The 23790-nt window shown below is 38.7% G+C and overlaps 1 protein-coding gene and 1 pseudogene across 2 annotated transcripts in view; one reads left to right on the top strand and one right to left on the bottom strand.

The window, feature by feature from the left end:
* Nucleotides 1-23790, bottom strand: part of Acf (ATP-dependent chromatin assembly factor large subunit) — a 711969-nt gene that overhangs the window by 301375 nt on the left and 386804 nt on the right. For both annotated transcript variants that reach the window (XR_011017808.1, XM_068226116.1), the window contains exon 14: nt 606-791. Coding sequence is in view for 1 of the 2 variants with exons in the window: in XM_068226116.1 (XP_068082217.1) it covers nt 606-791 (186 nt within the window). In the remaining variant the exon portion in view is untranslated. The remainder of the gene's footprint in view (nt 1-605; nt 792-23790) is intronic.
* Nucleotides 21286-23696, top strand: LOC137498580 (putative nuclease HARBI1; annotated as a pseudogene).

Genomic DNA, 23790 nt, shown 5'->3' on the forward strand with positions numbered 1-23790 from the left:
AAATTACTTACAAATTTATCACACTCCACGTTTAAAACACTTCTCTCACACGTGGTATCTTTTTACTAAGATAGTAACACGACCGGTGGTGGATAATTCTTTTTGTGCAATGTAAACCCTTGAAACAAAAACACCGCCGAATGCAATACAGTAAAACCTCATTAATTTGAAATCTTTGGAATGCAGAAATCGGACTTCCAATTACGTGATTTCGAATTAACAGCCAACTTGTTATTCAGAAATGCCAACCCTCGCCGCGTCACAAGTACCACATCTCTACCACAGACTTCACAAGTGCATACTTTTATCTCATTTCTGTATTTGTTTTTGTCAAGTGTAGGGTGTCCGAAATGTTGTGAATATCAAAGGTGCACATTCTTAACAAGTAAAATTTTACCTTTTGACTGCATGTATGTATAATGTATCACTTTTGTCATACTGTATACAACAGATTAAAATAGTTCTAGTGCATGCCCTTGAATATCAAGGAAAGGCAAATTTAATTCAACTGTCTGAGCATGTACTTTAATCTAGTTAAGAGATGATTAATACGGTCCTCAATTTTCTATTTACTTTTAACAGGTGCATAATGTATGTACACTTACATCTAAAACACTTAATCCACCTTGGTACAGACGATCATCAAGGTCTAAAATCTCATCACGTAACATTTCACACCATATCTGTGGCAATGGTGTACCCAGTGGATGACCAAAGTTTCTTCCGTCTTTATTAGAAGCAGGATTGTTACGTGACGATTTTCTAACTTCTGGAACATTACTTGCATCAACCTAGAGAAAGAGAAAGGGAAAAAAAATTAGTTTCAAGAACACAGACAAAATTCTTAAAGATCACAGTCATTAGCCTTATGAACTACCAGAAAACTCAAAAGCAAGAATCGAAGAAAAAACCATTCATGCAACATTTAATATATACAGTATGTATATATACATATTGTACCAGGAAATGCCTGTGGCCTGGAACATAATTTTGTTAAATGAATATTTGCAACGGGATGGCTCGAACATGTCTGTAGAGTGTGCAAAGTAACGGCATGGCAGAGAGCTGCGAGAAACGAACGAGATACATCACCGGCTGCAAGCATGCGGATGACGCAACTATTAAATAACACCAGTATATTTTTCTTTACCCACCTATTCAATACAGTACAATTTAAAAATTAGGACTTTGTCCTTATCAAAATTGTTAACATAAAATTAATACATTGGATGGTACACGTTTCACCTATCAATGGTAGGCATGATCAGCCATATTTTACCCTAGGTACCTGACTGGAAATGAATTATGAATACTGTTACAGAGTAAAAAGTGACACAACTATCACGTGAACTTCACCCGATCCTCTAGAATATTCCAGAAAGATTTTAATAACTTCTAAACCTCTTGAAATATTAACAAGGAACATATCATCGTGTAGTTCATTATCTGAATGTCAACAAGGTGTAATTTCATGAAAATCGGTCCAAGGATTTTCGACTTATTCAGCTGCAAAGAAGCTATATTTTATCACGAGAAGAAAGAACTAACCTCGACAATTCGTATAAAAGGACAGGGTCTAGCAAGGCGTATTCAGTTACAACTTGCAACTCACAGCTGACTGATCGTCATGCTGATCTCCGTGTACGTATCTACAAGAACTGAACACAGTAATCATAATGCCAATATAATGGTCCGTTATTGGACATTATAAATTTTCCAGCTAACTCATTCTTGGTTGCCTGCGTTTTGCCCCTGTGTGCTAAGTTGGGCTCATCAGCTGGTGGCATCCACGGTATGCACTCGCCTTGCGTCTTGGTGGGTGTGCTAAGCAGCAACTGATGAGCCCAACTTAGCACACAGGGGTGAAACGCAGGCAACCAAGAATGAGTTAGCTGGAAAATTCATAATGTCCAATAACGGACCATTATATTGGCATTATAAATTTACTCATTCAGGACAAATATTTCATGTTCCCAACGGGAATCAACATCTGTATCACAGTAATCATGTTGGGTGGTATCTTTGATACAGGCTTCGTCATATTTGTTAAAATTGCATATTAGTGTGGAACATAGAAAATTTCCAATGCTTCATGACGAACTTAGACATTTTACAGTGCTATTTCAGAACTTATAATTTTTCTGTGATTCACAAATTTAGTATCGTGTGCTAGAAAGTGGACAACTTCACTTAACTTATTCTTGTGCTAATACTCAAACGTGACTTACTTCGAACTGTCATAGTGAATAACTGAGTGAACTAGTGATGGGACATTAGATTCATTTTACTGAATCAATTCATTTTATTCGCTTCACATTACTGAATCGATATAGTGATCCGATTCACGGCACATTAGTCACCGCTCCTACTGCACCTGTGTAGCATATGCTGGTAAGACAGCAGCAACAGCATTCAGTGCTCGCTGCTGCCATCTGGTCTTCATACTATGAACTCCTTTCTTAGAAAAAAATGCTAGTCACACTAATACATCGAAGGTTTCTGGGGATGCAGGGTGGGAAAGGTTGAGTTTAGGAAGGTAGCAGCCATGGCCTGAATTAAGGTACAGTCCCAGCATTTCCTGGTGTGAAAATGGGGAAACTATGGAAAACCATCTTAACGGCTGCTGACGGTAGGATTCAAACACACCACACCCTGAATGCAAGCGAATAGCTATGCGATACTAACCGCACGACAACTCGCTCAGTCATTTTTGAAAATATCTATTTTTCTATCAGCTGAGAATTTTTTAAAATCGTCATATTTTGTATAGGCTGCCCGAGATGTATAGTAGCCCGCGCCCACTGGTTTTCTGATTCAACATACTGTTGGTTAAGTTATTGCGTCTGTCCACATATGATTGAAGTCTTGTGGAACGATGTGACATATGAACTGAGAGAATACTGAGCCGTTCTTCCCAATATAAAACAGGTACTTTTGAGTGGTCATGAGCAATACTCAGTCATAGGGCAGGCTAGAGTCGAGTTTAACTGTCAAATGTCAACTAAGTTATAATACTAAGATTCATTAAACTAATAAATAGTATAACCTAATAGTCTACCTACTTACTAGCTACTTCAGAATTATGTTTTGACTACCTCTTTAACACTGCAAATAAATCAATCTATTATTTAAACCTCCCTGTAAGAAGAGGACAGGGAATGCAAATGGGTATTTTTTCAAATGAGCTGAGCTCGAGAGTCCATTATAGCATACGATTCTTTCAGTGTACCATGGCTCACTGTATGTCTTGCTGCAGCGGAAGCTCGGCTCTCTGCCATTGTCCAGCGAGCCGATAAGGAGCCGTGTGTATCTTGTGTCTCATTGAGCCGCGCTCGTTCACAATTCTTTCGATGTGCCATGATTCACTGTCTCGCTGCAGCGGAAGCTCGGCTCCCCGTCAACGTCCACTGAGTGCGCCACTCAGCACGGTCCACTGGGAGTAAGCTGAATCGTGTGCCGTGAGCTCGCCGTTCCTGTAAATCGATTCATTCGGACACTTGAATGAATCGATACACTGCTTCGAATCGTGCAGTCAGTAGTCAACACTAGAGTGAACAGTAAGGCTATTTTAAGACAACTTAGTTGAACACTAACCATTCAGTGGAAATAATTCGTAATATTTCTTTAATTCGTGTGCAGCGAATATTTAACAATGTTTTGAACTAAACCAGACTTGTGTCGCGAGTTAACTATATTTTACATTCATAGCATGATAGTCACTAGAACTTGTACTCAAATAGAAGTCACATAATACAGTCATCATACATTGAACAAAACTTGGGAACTTGATTCATTAGTTTCATTATGTTCCATATTGATATCTATCATGTATCAAAGAAAAGAAAGATGACAAATTCATTCAAGAACGTGTTTTTACCCGTTATCTTGGACTGTAACAAGACATATGTATTTTAAAGTGTTTTTACCAAGTGTTGTGAGCATTTTAATGTGTTATATGATTAATATTTTAATAAGGTGTTCAACACGAGTTTTAGGTCATCAGACATACTCAAGACTAGGAGCATATAACTAACCACTTTGTAATATGTCAACGTCTGTCTCACATTATCACTTAACAAGGCATAACACCAAATTGTAACTAATGTAAGGGTATAGTACAGCCGAGGACGACTTCGTAAAGAGTCTAAACCGGTACTGTAATTCAAAGAGTTACAATAAAATTTGTATTGATTAGGTGGATCTTTTCTTTTCTGTAATTTTCAGTGTAATCTTCGAGGAACACCTTGTCCATCTCAATGAAGTCCTTGAAAGACTGCGTAAAGCAGGTCTAACCCAAGGGTAGCAAGGTTTCTTTCGCACAACCCCAGATGTCCTTCTTAGGCCATATTGCGTCGGGGAAGGGTGTCTCTAATGATCAATCTCGTACTGCCACCATCCAAAATTTTCCTACGCCGAAAGACGTCAAGGCTGTAGCCAGATTTATTGGCATGGTTAATTTTTTCCTAGTCAAGGCTGTAGCCAGATTTATTGGCATGGTTAATTTTTTTCGTAAATTCATTCCCAATTTTGCTGAACGGGCAGCCCCATTAAATGCCTTGAAAAGAAAGGATGCCAAATTTGTGTGGGGTGATGCACAATGTGAAGCCTTTTGTGACTTGAAATCTGCCTTATGTAACGCTCCTGTACTGGCTATGCCGGACTTTTCTAAATGCTTCATCCTTCAGACTGATGCCTCTTCCACAGGCATATCTGGTGTTCTCCTTCAGAAATTTGAAGAGGGGTGTCATCCCATTTCTTATGCTTCTTATGCTCTGAATCCTGCTGAACAAAACTATTCCATTTATGAGTTGGAAGCCTTAGCTGTTCTCTTCTCTTTAGAATGGTTCAGAATGTACCTGGAACATCTGCCTTTTGATCTTGAAACTGATAATCAGGCATCGAGTTGGGTACTGGCCAAGCCAAGAAGGACCGGTCATCCTGCGCGTTGGGCAGTACGCATCTCATCCTTCCAATTTGAAGCTAGTCACTTTCGTGGCACCGAAAATGTTGTGGTTGATGGCCTCAGTAGGATGTTCTATCCAGGCAGCTCTGATCCTCAATCAGAGCCTGCAGACCCCTCTCCTGAACAAGTAACTGCCTTCCTTTTCAAAGATATAACTAAACTTCACGACGACGATGTGGAATTAAAAGCTATTATTGACAGGATTAAATCTGGTGAACATGTTAAGCCTTAAATCCTTCAGAATGGTGCTTTGTGTTGTCCTGCTTGTGGTTGCAGAGACTAGAAAATATCCCAACTAACCTAGTTCCAGCTCACTTCAAGTATTTTTTGAATCCCCAGGGGGGGGGGGGGGGGTCATCTTGGCGTTTTCAAAACTAGAGAGAAAATTCATAAACACTTCATTTGGAAATCCATGGATGGTGAAATTCGTACCCTTGTTAAATCTTTTAAAACTTGCAACATCAGTAAACACGCTCCTAATACTCGCCTAGGTCTATTTTCTTCCAAGCAAGCTCTCATCCAATGGAGAGACTGTTCATAGACTACATTGGTCCTTTCCCAAGATCCCCTACGTTGGTCCTTTCCCGAGATCACGAACTGGCCATTGTTTCATACTTGTGTGTGTTGACGCCTTTTGCGTTTTACGTGGCTGTTCCCAACTCTTATGACTAATGCCAACACCACCATCTCGTGCTTGAAGCAGATCTTTGCGCCTTTTGGACCATGTCAATTTTTGGAGAGTGATAATGAAAGAGCTTTTACCTCTGTCCAGTTCAGGAATTTGTTTTGATTCAGTCATTTCTCATGTAACAAGTACCCCGTATTACCCCGAGGCCAAATTATGCTGAAAGAGTGAATCGTAATCTTCGATCTGCTCTCATTGCTTATCACTCCGCTGACCATTCTAAGTGGGATTCATCACTAAATTGGTTGTCGTTTGCCTTTAACACTGCCGTCCATGAAAATCACAAGCAAACTCCTGCTTCCTTAATGTTGGCCTTTACTCCAAATTCTCCCTGGCAAATCTGGGGTCAATTAATGATCTTCTGCCTGACAACGCCAGCCCAGAAAAGATCCCAGCTAACTGGCACCGTCCGCGAAAAAACTTGAAAGTTTATTACGCTAAAGTTCAGCGTAATTACAACCAAGGGCGAAGGCCACATAATCTGTCTGTGGGTGACCAGGTGTCTATTAAAATGCACCCTGTCAGTAGTGTTGCGGACCATGCTGTCAGTAAGTTGGCCCCCAGGTTGCGAGGTCCATGCACCATATGAAGGTTCCTTTCCCCGGTATCATTATTGATGAATGATCCCAAAAGGAAAAGGATCAGCAGAGTTCACCTCTCTCAGGTAAAGGTACCTTAAGTTGCATAGGGAGGGGTCAATTCCATTGTTCGTGACCATGAAGATTTACTTGTAAGGTATTTGTAAGATTTTTTAGTTGTAAGGTATTTGTAAGATTCTTGGTAAGGTATTTGTAAGATTTTAGATGCTGGCCAGCAAGTATTAGTTATATCTATACCATAACCATACGTGGTTTGAGTAACTGAGTCATAAAAATTGTAATTGTTGTGTGTAAATACATTAGCTATCCTCAAGCAACTTATCTCCCTTAGTGTAATGGGTTTGTATGAAAAGTTAGGTAGGTTTTAGTTTAGGGTCACTGACTGGAATTTATTCCCCTAACATTTTGGGCTCCGGGTACACTCCAGCACTTCTATTTTCTTTCACCCCACCTTAATCTTCTCTAAAACGTATGGATAGTGCTTGCCCCGGGGCTAGGTGCCGTAATGTCCCCGGTGTGGGAGGGGGGTCCCTACATGAAATTTGTTGAGCCATCAGTTGGGTAACTCTATACTAGTCAGTAAATTAAAGAAAGAACACTAACCATCCTTTGAAAATAGTTTTGTCTCCAAGACCTTCTAGTCTGGCAGGGTAGCTTTGCCTGGAGTATTCCCTTGTCTGCTGCGTGTTGGTTTATGTTGCAGTGGCTGCAGCGACTGATTTAGTCTGACGGCAAGTTGAGTGCCAAATTGAGAGGCACACTGTATGACTTGGGCGCTAACATCCGTCACCGCTATCCAGTAGCCAAGTGTCCCGATGGAGGCAGCCTGGTTAGACTGTGCCTCACCCCTCTACCCATTACCCGTTGGTTCAGGATACGGCGGAGCTGCACTGCAACTTACCTAGCAACCCGGTTTGGACTGAAACTGAATGGAGGCTGTCGGCAAACAGCCGTGTCGGCAACCACATCATCGCGCAACTTCGATCCTATGATTTGTGTGAAAACTGATGCAAGATCTACTTACTCCAAAACTTTGCTAAGAAGTAGGCAGTGGATGCCTTCTTACAAGAAAGTGAATGGCCTCTGGATTACTGACATTTGGTGGAAGGAATGAGTGTACATCCTTTTTTGAGGACAGAGTTAAAATGGTCGAAGCAATATTGGAACATTGGCAAATGCATTTTTGCATTTATGCTGTGTTTATATGTAACCCTTAAAATACTGCAAGATACTGAAAGGACTTTTGGAGCAGTGACAGTTTAAAAAAAAAAAATTTATTGGAAGTTCAACTTGAAGAAAATCATGTTTGAGAGAGAGATGACTGTCGAGCTTTCCGAGAACTATCAGTGCACTATTTATGTGAAAATAGTTTGTGAATGCCATTATGTTATGTTTTACGAATCTGTGCTATGGTGCGCAAGTTTCCGGGTGTGATAAAACACCCCCCCCCCCCCAGTAATCTTATTGCAATTGTCGAACGTAGCTCGATTTTCGTAGGGGGGGGGGGCGGGGGGGGGAGAGGGGAGGAAGGATGAGACCTGTGGAGAATCTCTTTTTATGAATGTTTACTGCACGGTGTAAAATATTGTTGTAGAATATTTTATTCATATTATCTTTATCTACCTAACCTGTATGGTGTAAAATATTGTTGTAGAATATTTTATTGGTATTCCCTAGAATGTAAATCATTATGGTTAAATGATATCTTGTAACGTTCCAGAAATTTTGCGACGCGGACTTTTAGAACAGGGTGTGTTGGTTCCTGTTGATTTTAGAAACATGTTGTTTCTAATTCTGGAAGACGGAATGTTCACAATTAGTGTCTGCGAATGTTCTGGAATATTGTGAAAACATCGCGACTTGATAAAGAGTTTTGATTTGTGGATCTGGGTGGCGATAGGGAGGCTCCTGTGCTCTCATTGGTCTCTCGGTAATCACACCGGGGCCAGCTTTGCAATTTTAGGAGAGTGAGGCAAGATTCGTGGCCTTTCGTTCTCTCGTCAGTCCAGCGATCGGACGCACGTTGGCGAATCCTCGCTCCTGAGATGGGCTACCTTGGGGTAAACATGCTGGCTTCAGTTCCACCTTAATTTACATTTAGTGTTCGCTTGTATTTTCACATAGGAGAGTGCCTTACTGGCCCAGACTCGCCACTCAATTTCTCCGATGCCTTAGAAAGCATGTTAACTTCCATTTAATATTGTATTTTGTATCCTGTGTTTCCTCTTACCCTCAAAATTGTATTGTAGAAGCTGCATTGTGTTAAGACAGCTCTAGTTATCCTCTTGACCTAATAGCAAAGCTCTTGGCAAATTACATCTAATTTACATTTTGGAAATGGTGTGTAACTGGATTGCTTGGATAGATGAATTTTGTTCGAAATTTTCTTTGTAATGTTTATTTTGGAAAATAATATCTTGAACCAAGGGATCACCATTGATTTTTCTGGAAACCCGCAATCTTCGTATACCAATGGCCCTGGTAGGTTCCCCAGACCCACTCCACATTCCTATACTATAGTCATCATGTTGCCCAACCTGACGTTTCTATTGGCGTAGTTCATCTGATGTTTTATGGTGTGCTAACGTTTACAAGGTGCTGTTGTAATTTGATTTGTTTCCCCTTTTCTTAACTGTATCATGTAACCACTGGAAACTGGTTACAGAACAGAACCTTGTTATTATTGTTGTTATTATTATTATTATTATTATTATTATTATTATTATTATTATTATCTGTTTTGTAAGCAATTTCTAGCCCTTGTTTAGGGAATATCTTCACTCATCCATATGAATGCCTGTTATTACCTAAATGTGATCACCTCAATTCTCTTATTTTCTTCCCAATCCTTAATCAAGCTCTTTTTATGTTTATTATTTTATTCTTTATCCTATTGATGTACTGCCTCAAATATCGATTCTTATTCATGATATTGTGTATTATTTCCATTTCCCTGTCAAAATCTTGTTTATTTAGTGGGATCCTAAGTGTTCTGTAGATTAAGTTGTAAAATGATACTTTCTTATGCTGGCCCTGAGTCTTTTCTAACTGTAGTGTCAGCCTGCATCTATTTCTTGAAAAATTTATATAAATCTCTTAATTTAGATGTCACAATAATAAAGAACAGGAGATTTGAAGATAGTTCCACGTAAACGTAATTTACACAACGGAAAATTAGAGGAAAAATTAATAATTCGTTAAAAAGCTCGTTAGACTCATCATCATTTCCCTTACCCAGCTCATGCCGGGTTGGCGTACTTATGGCACTTCTCCATCATCCTCTTTAACTTCCACCATTCCTCTTCCATGATCTTGTCCCAGTCTAAATCTCGTCTTCTTATCACGCTCTTCACTGATTAAATCCACCTTGTTCTAGGTCTCCCATTTGCTCTCTTGCCCTTGCCTCCAGTATCCATCTTGGAATTCTATTCTCCTCCATCCTCTTTACATGTTCAAACCACCTTAGTTTATTCTTTTCTATTGTCTCATTTAGCTTTTCTATCCCAACCTCCTTCCTAACATCTTCATTTCCCACTCTGTTTTTTTTTTTTTTTTTTGTCATCATACTTCTTTGTAATTTAATCTCACTAGCTTGAATTCTACTCTCTCGCCTGCTAGTCAGAGTCCAAATCTCAGCTGCCTAAGTCAGTATGGGTACATAGTACATTTTGTACATTATCTCTTTACTTTTCCTCGGTACTTCTTAGCTCCAAACCAATTTTCTTACACTTTGGCAGAATGTATTGCCCTGCTGTACCCTCCTGTTAATCTCCATGTCCACCCTAGCATTTTGCATTAATTCACTTCCTAGGTATTTAAAACTGTCCGTAAATTCCAGGCTCTGACTTCCAATTTTCACAGCGCCCCTTCCTTACCTTTCCTCTCTAGACATCACTATCATCTTGCTTTTATCTGTACTGATTTTCATGCGATACTTCTCAATTTTATCATTCAGTACATCTGTTACACTTCTTTGCTGTTCTTTCCCCAGATCATGTAATCATCTGCAAATAGCAGTATGTTCATCTCTTTATCTTTATAGGCTTCCTTTGTTTCCTTTACAATTTTGTCTATGACGATAATAAACAAAAGAGGTGACACTATTCCCTGTCTTAGTCCAGACTTATTGCTAAACCATTGTCTTTCCACCTGGGATCAGTACCCTGGTAATACAGTAGTTGTACATTCCTTGCACCATTTTTAACAATTCTCTTCAAAGTCACTTTTTAACAATGGTTTCCGAAACCTTCTCTCTGGAAACACCAACATATGCCTTTTCTGTATCTATGAAAGTCATGACCAGATCCTTTCCATATTCCCAGTTTTTTTCCATCAGCTGTCTCATGCTAAAGATTGGGTGCACTATACATCTTCCACTCCTGAAGCCATACTGTTCCTTTTGTAACTCTCCTTCAATCTTTCTTCTCATTCTTGTTTCCAATATCCTTCCCAGTATTTTAAATACCTGCAATATAAGTGTGATTCCTCTCTATAGTTACTACAAACTTTATTGTACCCTTCCTTAAATACTGGTATTATTATTCATTTTTTGCAGTCCTCTGGTACACATTTGTGTTTCCACATACAATTCAGTATTTGGTACATTCACTACATACCAACAGGTCCAGCAGCATTTAGGATTTCCACACTGATTTCATCCATCCCTGCTGCTTTTCCCATCTTCATCTTTTGTACCGCTACCTCCATCTCCAGGATTGTAATGTCATCCACAGTTGTTGAGTCCTCACACTGTATTGCTTCTACCTCCCCTGTATAGTTGTTCACATTCAATAGCCTATCAAAATACTCCTTCCTTCCTCACTTTATCTCTTCTGGGTGTGTTAAGAATTTCCCATCTTTCTTTTTCTCTAGCTTTGTGATAACTCTTTCTATCCTCTTACATCTTATAAGTCTATACAGCATCCTTTTACTGCCACTTACATCCACTTCCATTTTTTGTGTAATTTTTTCCCAACTCCTCTCCTTTTCTTCTCCTACCACCTTCTTACAACTCCGTTTGATGTTAGGATAGTTCCTTTTGCTCTCTCCTAGCCCTTTTCTATCCCATCGTCGCCATAAGACCTATCTGTGCTGGTGTGATGTAAAGCCAGTAGCAAAAAAAAAAAATTCACATACTTTTATTTTACTTTCTCTTATCTCTTTTAGTTTTTCCATTTTTATCAACCATAATTTTGGCACCGCAACTCTATGGTCCCCATCAAATGCTTCTCCTGGTAAAGCTGTCACATCCATCAACTTCCTGTGATTTGTCCTTTCCACCAAAAGTATTCAATTACAGATTTTGTTCTTGTGTCACCCCACCCATATCTGGTAATTTTCCTACTGTTTTTCTTTTGGGACCATGTATTCCCCACTATCAGTACATTCCTAGTTCCTCTCCTTCATGATTCTCTTTCCCATGTCCCTATGGTCCAACGACTTCTTCCTTTCCTTGTCATTTCCGACCTGTGCATTCAGATCTCCCATGATAACCACTTCCACATCTGAAATTTCTCTTTCTACTTTATCCAAGAATCCTTCAATATCTTCTTCCCTGTTTCCAGTCTGTGGTGCATACACTTGTGCGAAGTCCATCGCTTCATTCTTCATCTTTAGCTTAATCTTCATTATTCTGTCACTCGCACATCTACCACTTCCACATACTCCTCCAATTGCTTCAAAATGATTAGTCTCACTCCGTTTATTGCCTCTTGGCCACCACTCCAGTATGATGCGTATCCTTTCCTCAATTTGTTCTTTCCGTTACCTTTCCATTTCACTTCACTCAGCCCGATCATTTCCACATTCTCCTTCTCCATGAAGTCTACTACTTCCTCTACCTTTCCTCTGAGGGTCATAAGATTTTCTATTCCTATCTTAATGTTGGTTACTGGTCACCCATTTCTCACAGTTCTAAATCATGGCACTGATGTAGTAGGCACCTTGATGTTAAACAGGAAAAATGGACCAGTTACCATAAAGGGGAGTGTCTTGCTGCACATTCCAACAACGTTTGGGTGCTGAAATGCAAAGACAAAAGGGATGTAGCCATGATTTCCACAGTACCTTGAACTGACTTTGAACCAACTGCAACATGAACAGTAGAAAAAGGGATTGTAAAACTGAAGCAAAAGTCTGTTGCTGTCTATAACAAGGCTACGGGAGGCATAGATCTGAAAGATCAGAAATTACAACCATACTTGCTAGAGAAAAAGAGAAACACTAGTGGTACATAAAATTTTTTAAGCGACTTCTGAACGGAGGAGTGCACAATGCCTACATAATCTATAATTCACAGAATTCTAATGTGGACCTTCTAATGTACAGGCTAGATTTAGTGAAGGCCCTCATTCTGACCTACCGGCTACAATTTACCACAACTCCATCTCCAGGCAGATCTTCAATCAATCCTCCACCAAAAAGACTCCTCGAGAGGCACTTCATTGAGAAAATCCCTCCAGCGGAGAAGACAACAACAACCGAGAGGAGGTGTGCAGTTTGTACTAGGAACAAGAGAAAGGAGGGCATCTACTAGTGTACTGATTGTCAAGTTAGACTGTGTTTTGAAACATGCTTCAAAAAAAAAAATACTACACAATTGAATTTCTAAGAAAGTAATTAAACATTTTTTTACTTTGCATGTAAAGTGCCACCTTTTTGTTATGTAGATACTACATCTGCATGATATAAACTGCATATCCACTCAATTAGAACAAAATCAGACAAGCCATTTAGAAGTTTTAGAAATGTTTGTGACACCATGTAAAACTGTGACATTTTTCTCAAATTTATTATCCCTGTAGGGTAAAACTTGCCCTTGGCTTGAAGGGTTAAGAACCCTTGCACAGTTTACATAAAGAAATTAAATAGGAGTAATAATAACAATAATAATAATAATAATAATAATAATAATAATAATAATAATAATAATAATAATAATAATAATGGTAGAAGTAATGGTAATAAGAGTGACAACAGGAATAAAAACTATAAACAATGTATCAACGACGTGACAAGGAGAGGGGCATGATGTGGTAGGGGAGAGGAAGTGACGTGGTGAAAGTAGGTCAACTACAGATATTGGACCCACGCAAATGATAGAGCAACGGTTATCAAAACACCTCGCATTTAATGCTGGAGTGAAAACAAAGCAGGACATTATTACGATAAATTTAAAATTTTAAGTAATTAAATATTAAGACAGATGTAAACATAAATATAATATCTAAATATTTGACTGTAACTGAATAGATAGAATCTTATGATGTTCTTTTAAGAACAAAACATGTCCATTCTTTATTTAATAGCACGTATTTTTATCCCATGCTTAATAATGGGATTTATACAGGTATGTTGTATAATATGCACATTTAACCTGTGTGTTCGACAGGCTGAAGAGCATCTATGTTGCATTAACAGTACAGGAAAATGGGAATGAGACAAGGGGAAAGTAAAATAAAGGCAGCAGAACGATACGCCTGGTTATACGTGGGAAAACTGGACAAAGATACGACGGAGGAAGCTATCGTAGAATACTTGAAGGAAAACGGAGTAAAAGGGAAAATATACTGCAACCTGGTGAATGACAAAATAGGAAGCAGAGCCTTCAAAATAGGCATTCCAATGCAAGACCTAGAAACAGTCTATGATGGAAACTTCTGGCCAGAAGATGTAATATGTCGGCCATTTCGGCAACCCTGGAAGTTCAGAGGCCCGGCAACCAGGGACTAATATAATAACATGGAACGTAGAAGGCCTGAGGGGAGTCTTGAGCCTGCTTCCGAGAAATATCATGGCTGATTATGACATTGGAGTACTCACAGAGACAATGGGAAAAGAGGACACAGAACTGAACATCCCAGAATTCTACAATTTTCATGCCTATGCGATACAGTGTGTGAGAAGAGGAAGACCAGCGGGCGGTGTGCTATGCATCATCAAACCACAACTGGCCCCCTTCAAACTACTATTAAGAGAAGAAAACATGCTGGTTGTCAGGACAAGAATTGGAGTTATAGTAGCAGTCTACTTTAATCCAGATCACACCGCGACAGACACAATAGATAAACTAGGGATGGCCTTGGATCACAGTAGAAGTATGGATAAGATAATCATTGCGGGAGATCTGAATTGCGCAATAAATAGGCAAGATAGAAAATGCAAAGAAGTAATGGAATATCTAACAAATGAAGGCTTTACAATACACAACAGACAGGAGGACTGGACATACATAGGGCATAACGGAGCTAGCACAATAGACCTAATAATCACAAAGGGCTTTAGATCAAAACACCTTGCCACCACAGTGAAAAAAGAAGCAGCAGTCATCCGTAAACACATTCCAGTACAATTAAATATAGAAAACGGTGGAAGTAGCAAATTAGAAGAAAGACGAAATATAACATTTAGCAAGACCCTGGACATGGAAAAAATTAAAGGGAAAATGAAAGAAAAAGATAAGGTTGAAAGAGCAATAAGAGCAGGAAATATTGATGAGGCCGCTACATGGCTGAAATCAACTATAATAAGTGGGGCCACCACACAAGATTCAAATAGGAAGGCGAGGCCATGGTTCGACAGAGAATGTTATGAACAAAGAAAATTGACACTGAAAACACTACATAAAACTAGAGGACAAATGGCAAGCGCAACCACCGAAGAATACCAACGAGAACGAAAGAAATACAAGGACCTAATAAAAAAGAAGAAAAAGCAACACCTGGAAAAAGAACATAAAAAAATGGTAGAGGAGGCAGAAGAAGACCCCTACCGAGCTCTGAGGCCAAAAGGGCAGAAAATACAGCCCAACATACCGATGGAAACATGGATAGATCATATAAGAATAGTAATTTGCTCAAAAGAAACAAGACCCATGATTAAGACACATATGACTCCACAAGCTGATGAGATCTTCACCACGGATGAAATTGCGAAAGCGATACAGAAAATGAGGAATAACAGAGTACCAGGAGTAGATGGAATAAGAATAATAATAATAATGTTATTTGCTTTACGTCCCACTAACTACTTTTTAAGGTCTTCGGAGACGCCGAGGTGCCGGAATTTAGTCCCGCAGGAGTTCTTTTACGTGCCAGTAAATCTACCGACACGGGGCTGTCATATTTGAGCACCTTCAAATACCACCGGACTGAGCCAGGATCGAACCTGCCAAGTTGGGGTTAGAAGGCCAGCGCCTTAACCGTCTGAGCCACTCAGCCCGGCGATGGAATAAGAAGTGAACACTTAAAGCAGACAGCACAAGAATACTTACCGATATGGACCTCCCTTCTAAATAAATGTTTAGAATTAGGAAGTATACCAGACGAATGGAGAAAGTCAACAATCAAGCTATTATACAAGGGAAAAGGAGACACAGAGAACCCAAACACGTATAGAGGAATAGCGTTGGAATCTACATTACTGAAACTCCTAACAGGAATCCTCGCCAAAAGGCTGGCAGAGAAGCTAGAACCCCTTCTACCAGAGGAACAGTTCGGTTTTAGAAAGGGAAGGTCCACGACTCTGGCAGTAGAAAACCTGTTGGAACAAATAAAACAGACGATAGAAAGACCAAAAGGAAAACTATATGTGGTTTTTGTTGATTACTCAAAAGCCTTCGATACGGTCAACAGAAAGTTATTAATAGATAAACTGGAGGAACTAATTGGAAGAACGAGCACAACGACTCTGATATCGAATATACTGGCAGAAAACTACATACAGATAGATGATGGAATAGGCATATCTGACTGGCTGTCGCAGACGGTGTCCTCCAAGGCGATCCACTCAGCCCTATCCTGTTTAATGTTCTCACGAACGATGTCACCAAAGGAATGACAGGAACAAGCACATACGTATACGCTGATGACATGGCCATCGCAGCGACAGATAAACTGCAAGTATCGCTAAACACACTATGTGAATGGGCAGAGAGAAACGACATCCAGATAAACGAAGAGAAGACGGAATTGGTAGTATTTAGGAAAGGTGGAAGACTCGCTGAAGCAGAGAACATCAAATGCAATGGCAAACTACTAAAGAGGGCTAACAATTTTAAATATCTAGGTATCACAATTCAAACAACGGGAAAGAGTTTCAGTTTACATATAAGATCTAGAGCAGTGGCGGCCACTAGGGCTATGAATGAAATCAGGAACATCACACAACTATCGATCAGCACAGCTATGGACTTGTTTAGGTTAAAGATACTACCTGTTCTGACGTATGGCCTAGAATTAGTGGCAGAATACCTCACGTACAAACAGCTGGAAGAATTGGAGCGAGTAAAGGCTAGATACCTGAAGAGAATTTTAGGAGTCCCGCAGAATGCCAGATCGAGGCTAGTGTATGAGCTTACCAGGGAGACCTTCTTAATAGAGGATCTGAGATGCGAGCTCATACTTCAAGCTAGTACCAGCTTCAAACAGCTTATACAAGATCTGCATGAGAAGAAAACAAACATACCAGAGGACTTCTATGCAACATCTGCTATGCAAGACAGGACCTGGATGGAAGCTAATCATGATATGAGACACGTGACGACGAGATTGGCGATCCATGGTTTCCACCACAAGGTGTGCTGCAACAAATTATTTCACGAACCAAGTGACGAATGTGTGTGTGAGTTGTGCTTGAAATTCTGTGATCGATACCATATTGTAAAATGCAGGAATAGACAGAAATCCATCGTAGCTTATAGCAAAGAAAAGTAATGTGTATGTAATGTAAATGTAATGTAATGGTATTCTGCATGGCATGTGCGCATTTTTCAATAATAATAAAAATTAAAAAAAATTAACAGTACATACACAAGAATATGCCGTGGACCGCTAACTGTGGCGGAACACTACATCCACCGCTGTCAGCTTGTTTGAAAGAGAACGCCGCAGACATCAAGAGGCCAAGCGACAAGCAAGAAAACTTAATACATGTAACTAATCTCATATCACTATATTGTAAGCATTTAAAGCAAGAAAACTCCGTCAATTACAACCCTATCCTCCTCCATCTACTCAGTGTGATTTGTGTGGGTGTATGTTTTATGCCAGTATTGGTCTGTTTAGTCATCGTAAGCACATCCATAAACTGAGTTGAACTGGTCAATGTATGCAGGAAGAAGTTATATACTCTGATCGAGTTACAGGCGCCGACGACATCGACATACACAAGTATCACGTAAATCCTACCTACTTCCCTAATCATTTTCATTACAGATATCTGATACTGCATTTGCAGTTCAGGGAATTCCTCTTTACGAGTCCGTATTCTTATCACATCTCATATCATGGCCATCCTGACCTTGAGTTTTTCACATATGTACCTCACAATTTCATGTTCGACTTCTTTTTAAAGCAGGCTTGTTGCAGGCCACTGAATGTCTTTCTTGTACACTACACATTTTTAGACTAATTTTCTTTTAACACCAACGCCGAACAACTGCTTTAGCTATGCTGCATTTTCCTGCAGCTGCACAATTATTCTTTAAATCTAAGTGTTTAATAATCATTAATTTAAAATTGGCATCATAATATCAAAGAGAACCCATTTAAAGTTTGCCGGCAATACTTGTTCCACGTGTCTCCACAATACAATGCTCCATCACAAAAATATTCCTGTTGTCTATAAAACTGTTACATTTACTAAGCGTTAGGTACAATTGGGTGCCGATAGCCAGCTTCAGTGGCTAGTGATGTACAGTATAATAAAAACATAGAAAAATTTTGTGTGTTATGGTATGGCCATTCTGCAAGTGATAAAAATCATTGTTATCCGTATTGAAGATACTGAATGTAGGATGCTAAAAGGTTTGTTTTGTCACCTATTCAATACATATAAATTTTGCAATTTAGGAATTTATTATTGATTCCACTTGAGACATGTTTCGCCCTTCATTGAGGGCATCATCAGTCAAATTATCTCCTCAAGGTAAAAATCAGGTACCTGCTTAGTAGTTGACATGCACAAATTAATACCTATTATTAATACACATTACAAAATTAAGTATGAGAAACAGTTGTACATTAGTGATGGTTGAACATATAGGTTTATAGAATAAGAAGTCAGCACCAATGCGTGAAATTAAAATAGTAGAGTTCGGCAGTGGTGCTCTGGAGAACAGTTGACACAATCATAGGAAAATATAAAGTTTTAAAAATATTTACATTATAACAATCAAGGGAGAAAGGGTGTAGTGCTCGGCGTCAATGTTTGTAACCAAAAATTAATGTCAATGGTTGGTAACTATATAGTATTTACATTGTCCAATTGAACAGTTGGGAATAAGGTTTTAAAAATATTTACATTATAACAATCAGGGGAGAAAGGGTGTAGTGTTCGGCGTCAATGTTTGTAACCAAAAATTAATGTCAATGGTTGGTAACTATAAAGTATTTACATTGTCCAATTGAACAGTTGAGAATTTTACAATTTATATACATATTTACACAAGAGCAGCTTGGTGAGCAAGGATATAAAAAAAATCTAGTACCAAGTGCATCCTGTTGTTTTAAAGGTTGGAAGAAGAATGTAGCATTGACATTTCAGAAATATGCAGAGTGGTTTATCTAAGTTAAAATCACCGGGGGTAGGGAAATATTCCATAGCCAAATGAGGTTTTATAACATCAAGCTGAAAGTTTTCTGGTTGCAGCATCGAGATCGGTACGGAGACTGGTCAGTGTGGATGGAGACTCATGGGTATTCAGTGCGTTTGAATGGCAACAATGATGACAGTTATTTGTAGGTAATTGCTTATTAGGAATATGTTGCGGGTTGAAACTTTCGCTTATTCTTTTAGTTGACTTCTGTAGCTTCGAATGTTATGTGAAGACATCGGTGTGAGATGCCGGTGAGACTAAATTGATATTATTCCGTGGAAAAAAGTATGACGGACCTCGGAATGAAGTTGATTACATAAAAGATATTGCCAAGTTCAACGGCTTCAACACCAACATGATCAACAAGATCATCAACAAAGTAAAACTAAAATAAACAACAAAACTTTCCCCAATAAAACCCAATAAACACAAATACGCAACTTTCACATACACTAATCCAGTCATCCACCAGATAGCCAAACCCCAAAAAAAGCACTAAGTCAACACTACTTTCAAAACGCAGAACACGAACCAGAACATATTTTTCAACCAGAACTCTGTCAACCCAAGAAGAAATCACTACGCGGGCTCAGGTATTTACAGACTCACCTGTTCACAATGCAACTCCTCGTACATCGGACAAACTGGCCGAAGCTTCCAAACCCATTATTTAGAACACTACACTGCCCAAAAACATAATAAATTTTCCGCAATGAGCATCCACATGACGGACACTGGCCACCACTTCACCACAATAGAACAAGACTTAAAAATCCTAAAAAAAGTTGAGAAAGGCAAACTAATGACTGAGTTTGAGAACCTATACATCTTTCTAGACCAACACTTCAATACAGACAAAAACCTCAACGAGATAATAGATATAAAAAAAACCCCTTTATGAACAAATTCCCACCTTACTACAAAGAATGAATTTTCAAAGCAACAACTTGTCTAACCCCTTCAGACCTGAATTACTTTTACAGGCACTAAAAATCATTTGGTTGTAATTTCCACCTTAAAATAGTCCAAACAAATGAAAAATTATGTTTCTTTGAATATTTTAAAAATTTATTCGGAAATATGGCATGTCCATTGTAGTGGACATATGGTCTCAATAGTAACAGTTGAACTGATTATAACTATACAAGTAGATTTGCATTATAAGTTATTTTAACACAAATTATCTGACCAAAGTTCACAATATGACATTATTTAATATATAACATAGATTTATTATGTGTTAAACGTCTTTTTTCCTCATGATTCATCAATCTAAAGACTTTTCCTGTGGAAAGACACGAAGCAGTTGCGCTTCTTCACAAAGCAAAGATGGAAATTACATTTGTCACAATACACATGGGTTTTCCCTTTGCATCCGGTGTTCGTACATCGCACTGCTTCATCTTTCTCATCATAATTAGGCATATGATCTGTAAAATCTCTCTGAATCTCAACAGTTGGTCGAACTTCAACCTTCTGGTTTTTCCCAGATGGTGGAGTTTTGATGTCACTGGGGCTGGGTCGACCTCGTCTTTGGAGATTTGCTCGTTTATTCATTTTGACTAGGGCTTCTCCAATCCTCATTCTAAAATTTAGCAAGTGCAGGATCTTCTTGGATAGGATCCCATTCATTTCACAATCACGTTTGTATTCAAGCCAGCTACTGACACAAGCCATATCAATTGCATAAAAGAACATGCGCAATGTCCATTTCCTTGATTTTATAAAAATTCTGTTAACTTCAAGAAGATCCATCTTGTCGACTCCACCCATGCTGTGGTTATACAACTTTATAATTTCTTGTCTCCTCACCATAATGTATTTCCTAGTTTTCTTGTCCCATCTCTCTACCTCATCTTCTTCACCAACTCCAACAAAGTTTGAAGCCAGTACTACAAATCTGTTATCAACCCATTTGCACAGCACAGTGTTTCCATCCCGGCTTGTCACCTAGTCATTATAGCCTCTCTCTCTTGCTTGCTTATCTGAACACTTTCTAATACCGGTACATACAAATCTGACAGGATACCATTTTCCAACAGGTCAAGAATTTTTTCTGCTCCTGATGGAGGTGAAGGATTGTAATATTCTAAAACAATGCAACCACATTGTTATTTTTATTATTAAAGGCAGGAAAGTCGTCTTTTGAAGTAGAACAACATAAAAATTTAGTGAAAAGTTATATGCACAACAAACTTATCATAACTCATGCTAGTCACAAAAAAGTTAACAAAACATCTGATTATGCATTGTTCAAACAAGAATGTATCATTAGCTGATTGAGCGTAAAGTATAAGTGAGGTCGCACACCGGACGCGTCAACATCTGCAACGCAACATGAAAAACGACTCGCTTGATTGTCGCACTTGTGATGCAGACTTGTACCCGCATACCGGAGAAGCACGTGTCTGCATCAATACGCTACGCATTATCAGCTGTTAACATGGCCTCCTCGAGTGCAGATGATGTTTTGCTGTACATGTGGTTGAAATTGCGTAACAAGAGGAAAAGAAAATGGATTCATGATTTTAATATGTCGTGTGCTCAACATGGTGCTTATACCTTAGCGCATGATTTACTAAAAGATCCGGTAAAATTCCAGTCATACTACCGAATGTACCCCGAAAGCTACACATCAGAAAATTTCTTCATTATTAAGAAAACAAGACACAAACTACAGGAAGGCTATAAGTCCTGATGAAAAGCTATTTAGAACACTAAGGTAAGTTCAAAGCTTAGAATAATAATTTGTTGTTAAAATAATTAAATTATTTATTAGATGATGAACACAGCTGCGAAATTGTTCATATTGACAAAGTATATAAATAATATGTGTGCAATGTTTTGGTTTTTTCACTTATAACTTTATACCATACAGTGCTGTCTTTGTAACTACGTCTTATCAGTATGAGTGATCACGTTCTTCCTCGTTTTCTTCTGGTAAATTCTCTGCATACGAGAATGGTGAGATAGTATATGAGGAGCCCGTCTGACCACCGTAATGCAATACGGAAGTTGATGGATGGGAATGAGTATCCCTACACTGAACATTCCTGGCTGATCCGTAGAGCATGTCATTTAATTTTTGCTGCACAAACAACTTAAATGAGCTTTTAGCTGCAGGTGATAATTTAGCCACATCTGGTAGCAGGCTTTTGAAAAACAACTCATCAGGGTTATTACACTCCGCTTCAGCCGTACGCTTTGTTTTCATCTGAATATATGAAGAGAAAACTTCGTCAATATCCATTTTAATGGCGCTTCTTTTTGTATCTCTTCTACGTGTTCGAGGTAGCGGCTGCATAATTTCTTGAGCACTATTCTCCTCGTCGTTTTCTTCTGTCATGGCCACTGATGATGGTTGTTCCCCTGTAGCAGATTGCTCCTCTTCATACGGATTTTCTACGTTTCCCACTTGTCTTCTTGATTTCGTAAATGGTGTCAAAAACGCCAAGTAGTCTGCAAGATAGTAGGGCTTTTCGGTTACTGCTGCTGAACCACTGGTAGGAGCTTGCCTTAAGTATCTGGACCAACAGTTCCTACAGTTTCTCCATTTGTCTTTACAGGTGGCCACTGGAATGAGAAAATACACTTATTATTATTATTATTATTATTATTATTATTATTATTATTATTATTATTATTATTATTATTATTATTATTATTATTTATTTTATTTCATATAAAGGATGTCCTTGAGGCCAGAGCCCTATAGTAGGACTATACATACAATAGCTATACCAATGAATGCTTATTAACACATAAAAAATAAATTCACAACAAACATTTTATAACAAAAACAGTGCAGTTCAATGATATTAAATTTATAGAATGTGTGTATATGAGTGCAATTGTCAATAGTTTAATTTGGCTAAAATAATTTTTTACAAGCTTTTTAAAATTTAATTTAGCAGTAATAGTATTCGTGGTCCTTTATTTCCAGGTACTTAGCTACTGGCAACAGCTTCAGATGCTTGAGCTTTCAGTTTAAAAGAGGAGAAACAACAATCGGATGAAGTGTGTTCGGCAGTATGGACAACACTTCAACCTGAGTTTATGCCTGCACCCTCAAAGGAGTTATGGGAGAATATTTCCGACAGATATTTGGAACTCTGGAATATGCCTAACTGCATTGGTGCCATAGACGGGAAACACGTTCGTATCCAGTGTCCGAGAAACAGTGGCTCATCCTTCTATAACTACAAGGGCTATTTTTCTATTGTTCTATTAGCTTTGGTTGATGCAGATGGACTTTTCATTGTTATAGAAGCTGGTGACTATGGCAGAAACAGTGATGGTGGCATGTTGCGAAACTCAGCTTTAGGAAGAAACCTTCAGCAGGGCACACTGAATATACCTGATCCCAAGAGGCTACCGAAAGGTGATGATCACTGTTCACCATTTCCTTATTTTTTCGTTGGTGATGAAGCTTTCCCATTACAGAAGCACATCATGAGACCCTATCCGCGAAGAGAACTTACAAAAGAAAGGCGGATTTTTAATTATAGGCTTAGCAGAGCTAGAAAGAGTGTAGAATGTGGTTTTGGAATGCTTGCTTCTAAATTTAGAGTTCTCGGTACAGCTATAGCCTGCAAACCTGATAAAATAGACAACATAATACGAGCAATTTGTGTTCTGCATAACTTCATTAGACTAAAAGACGGCGTTTTTAGTGAACCGAGTGTAACAGATAAGGATGAAAATACTGACAATACGATGCGTGTGTTGCAGAGATTGCAACCCTGCAACAGAAGAGCAACAGTTGAGGCTGTTGAATTAAGAAATCACTTGTGTTCTTACTTTATGAAACCAAACGTAGCCCTTTCTTGGCAGAATAAGTACGCTATAGAATAAATATAAATATAGCTGCACTATACATTATCAGTAATTCTGGTTCCGCTAGAAATGTTTATTCTTACATAATTAAACATGTAATTACTGTACATGG

This window comes from Anabrus simplex, chromosome 2 (assembly GCF_040414725.1).
Source record: "Anabrus simplex isolate iqAnaSimp1 chromosome 2, ASM4041472v1, whole genome shotgun sequence".
NCBI lineage: Eukaryota > Metazoa > Arthropoda > Insecta > Orthoptera > Tettigoniidae > Anabrus > Anabrus simplex.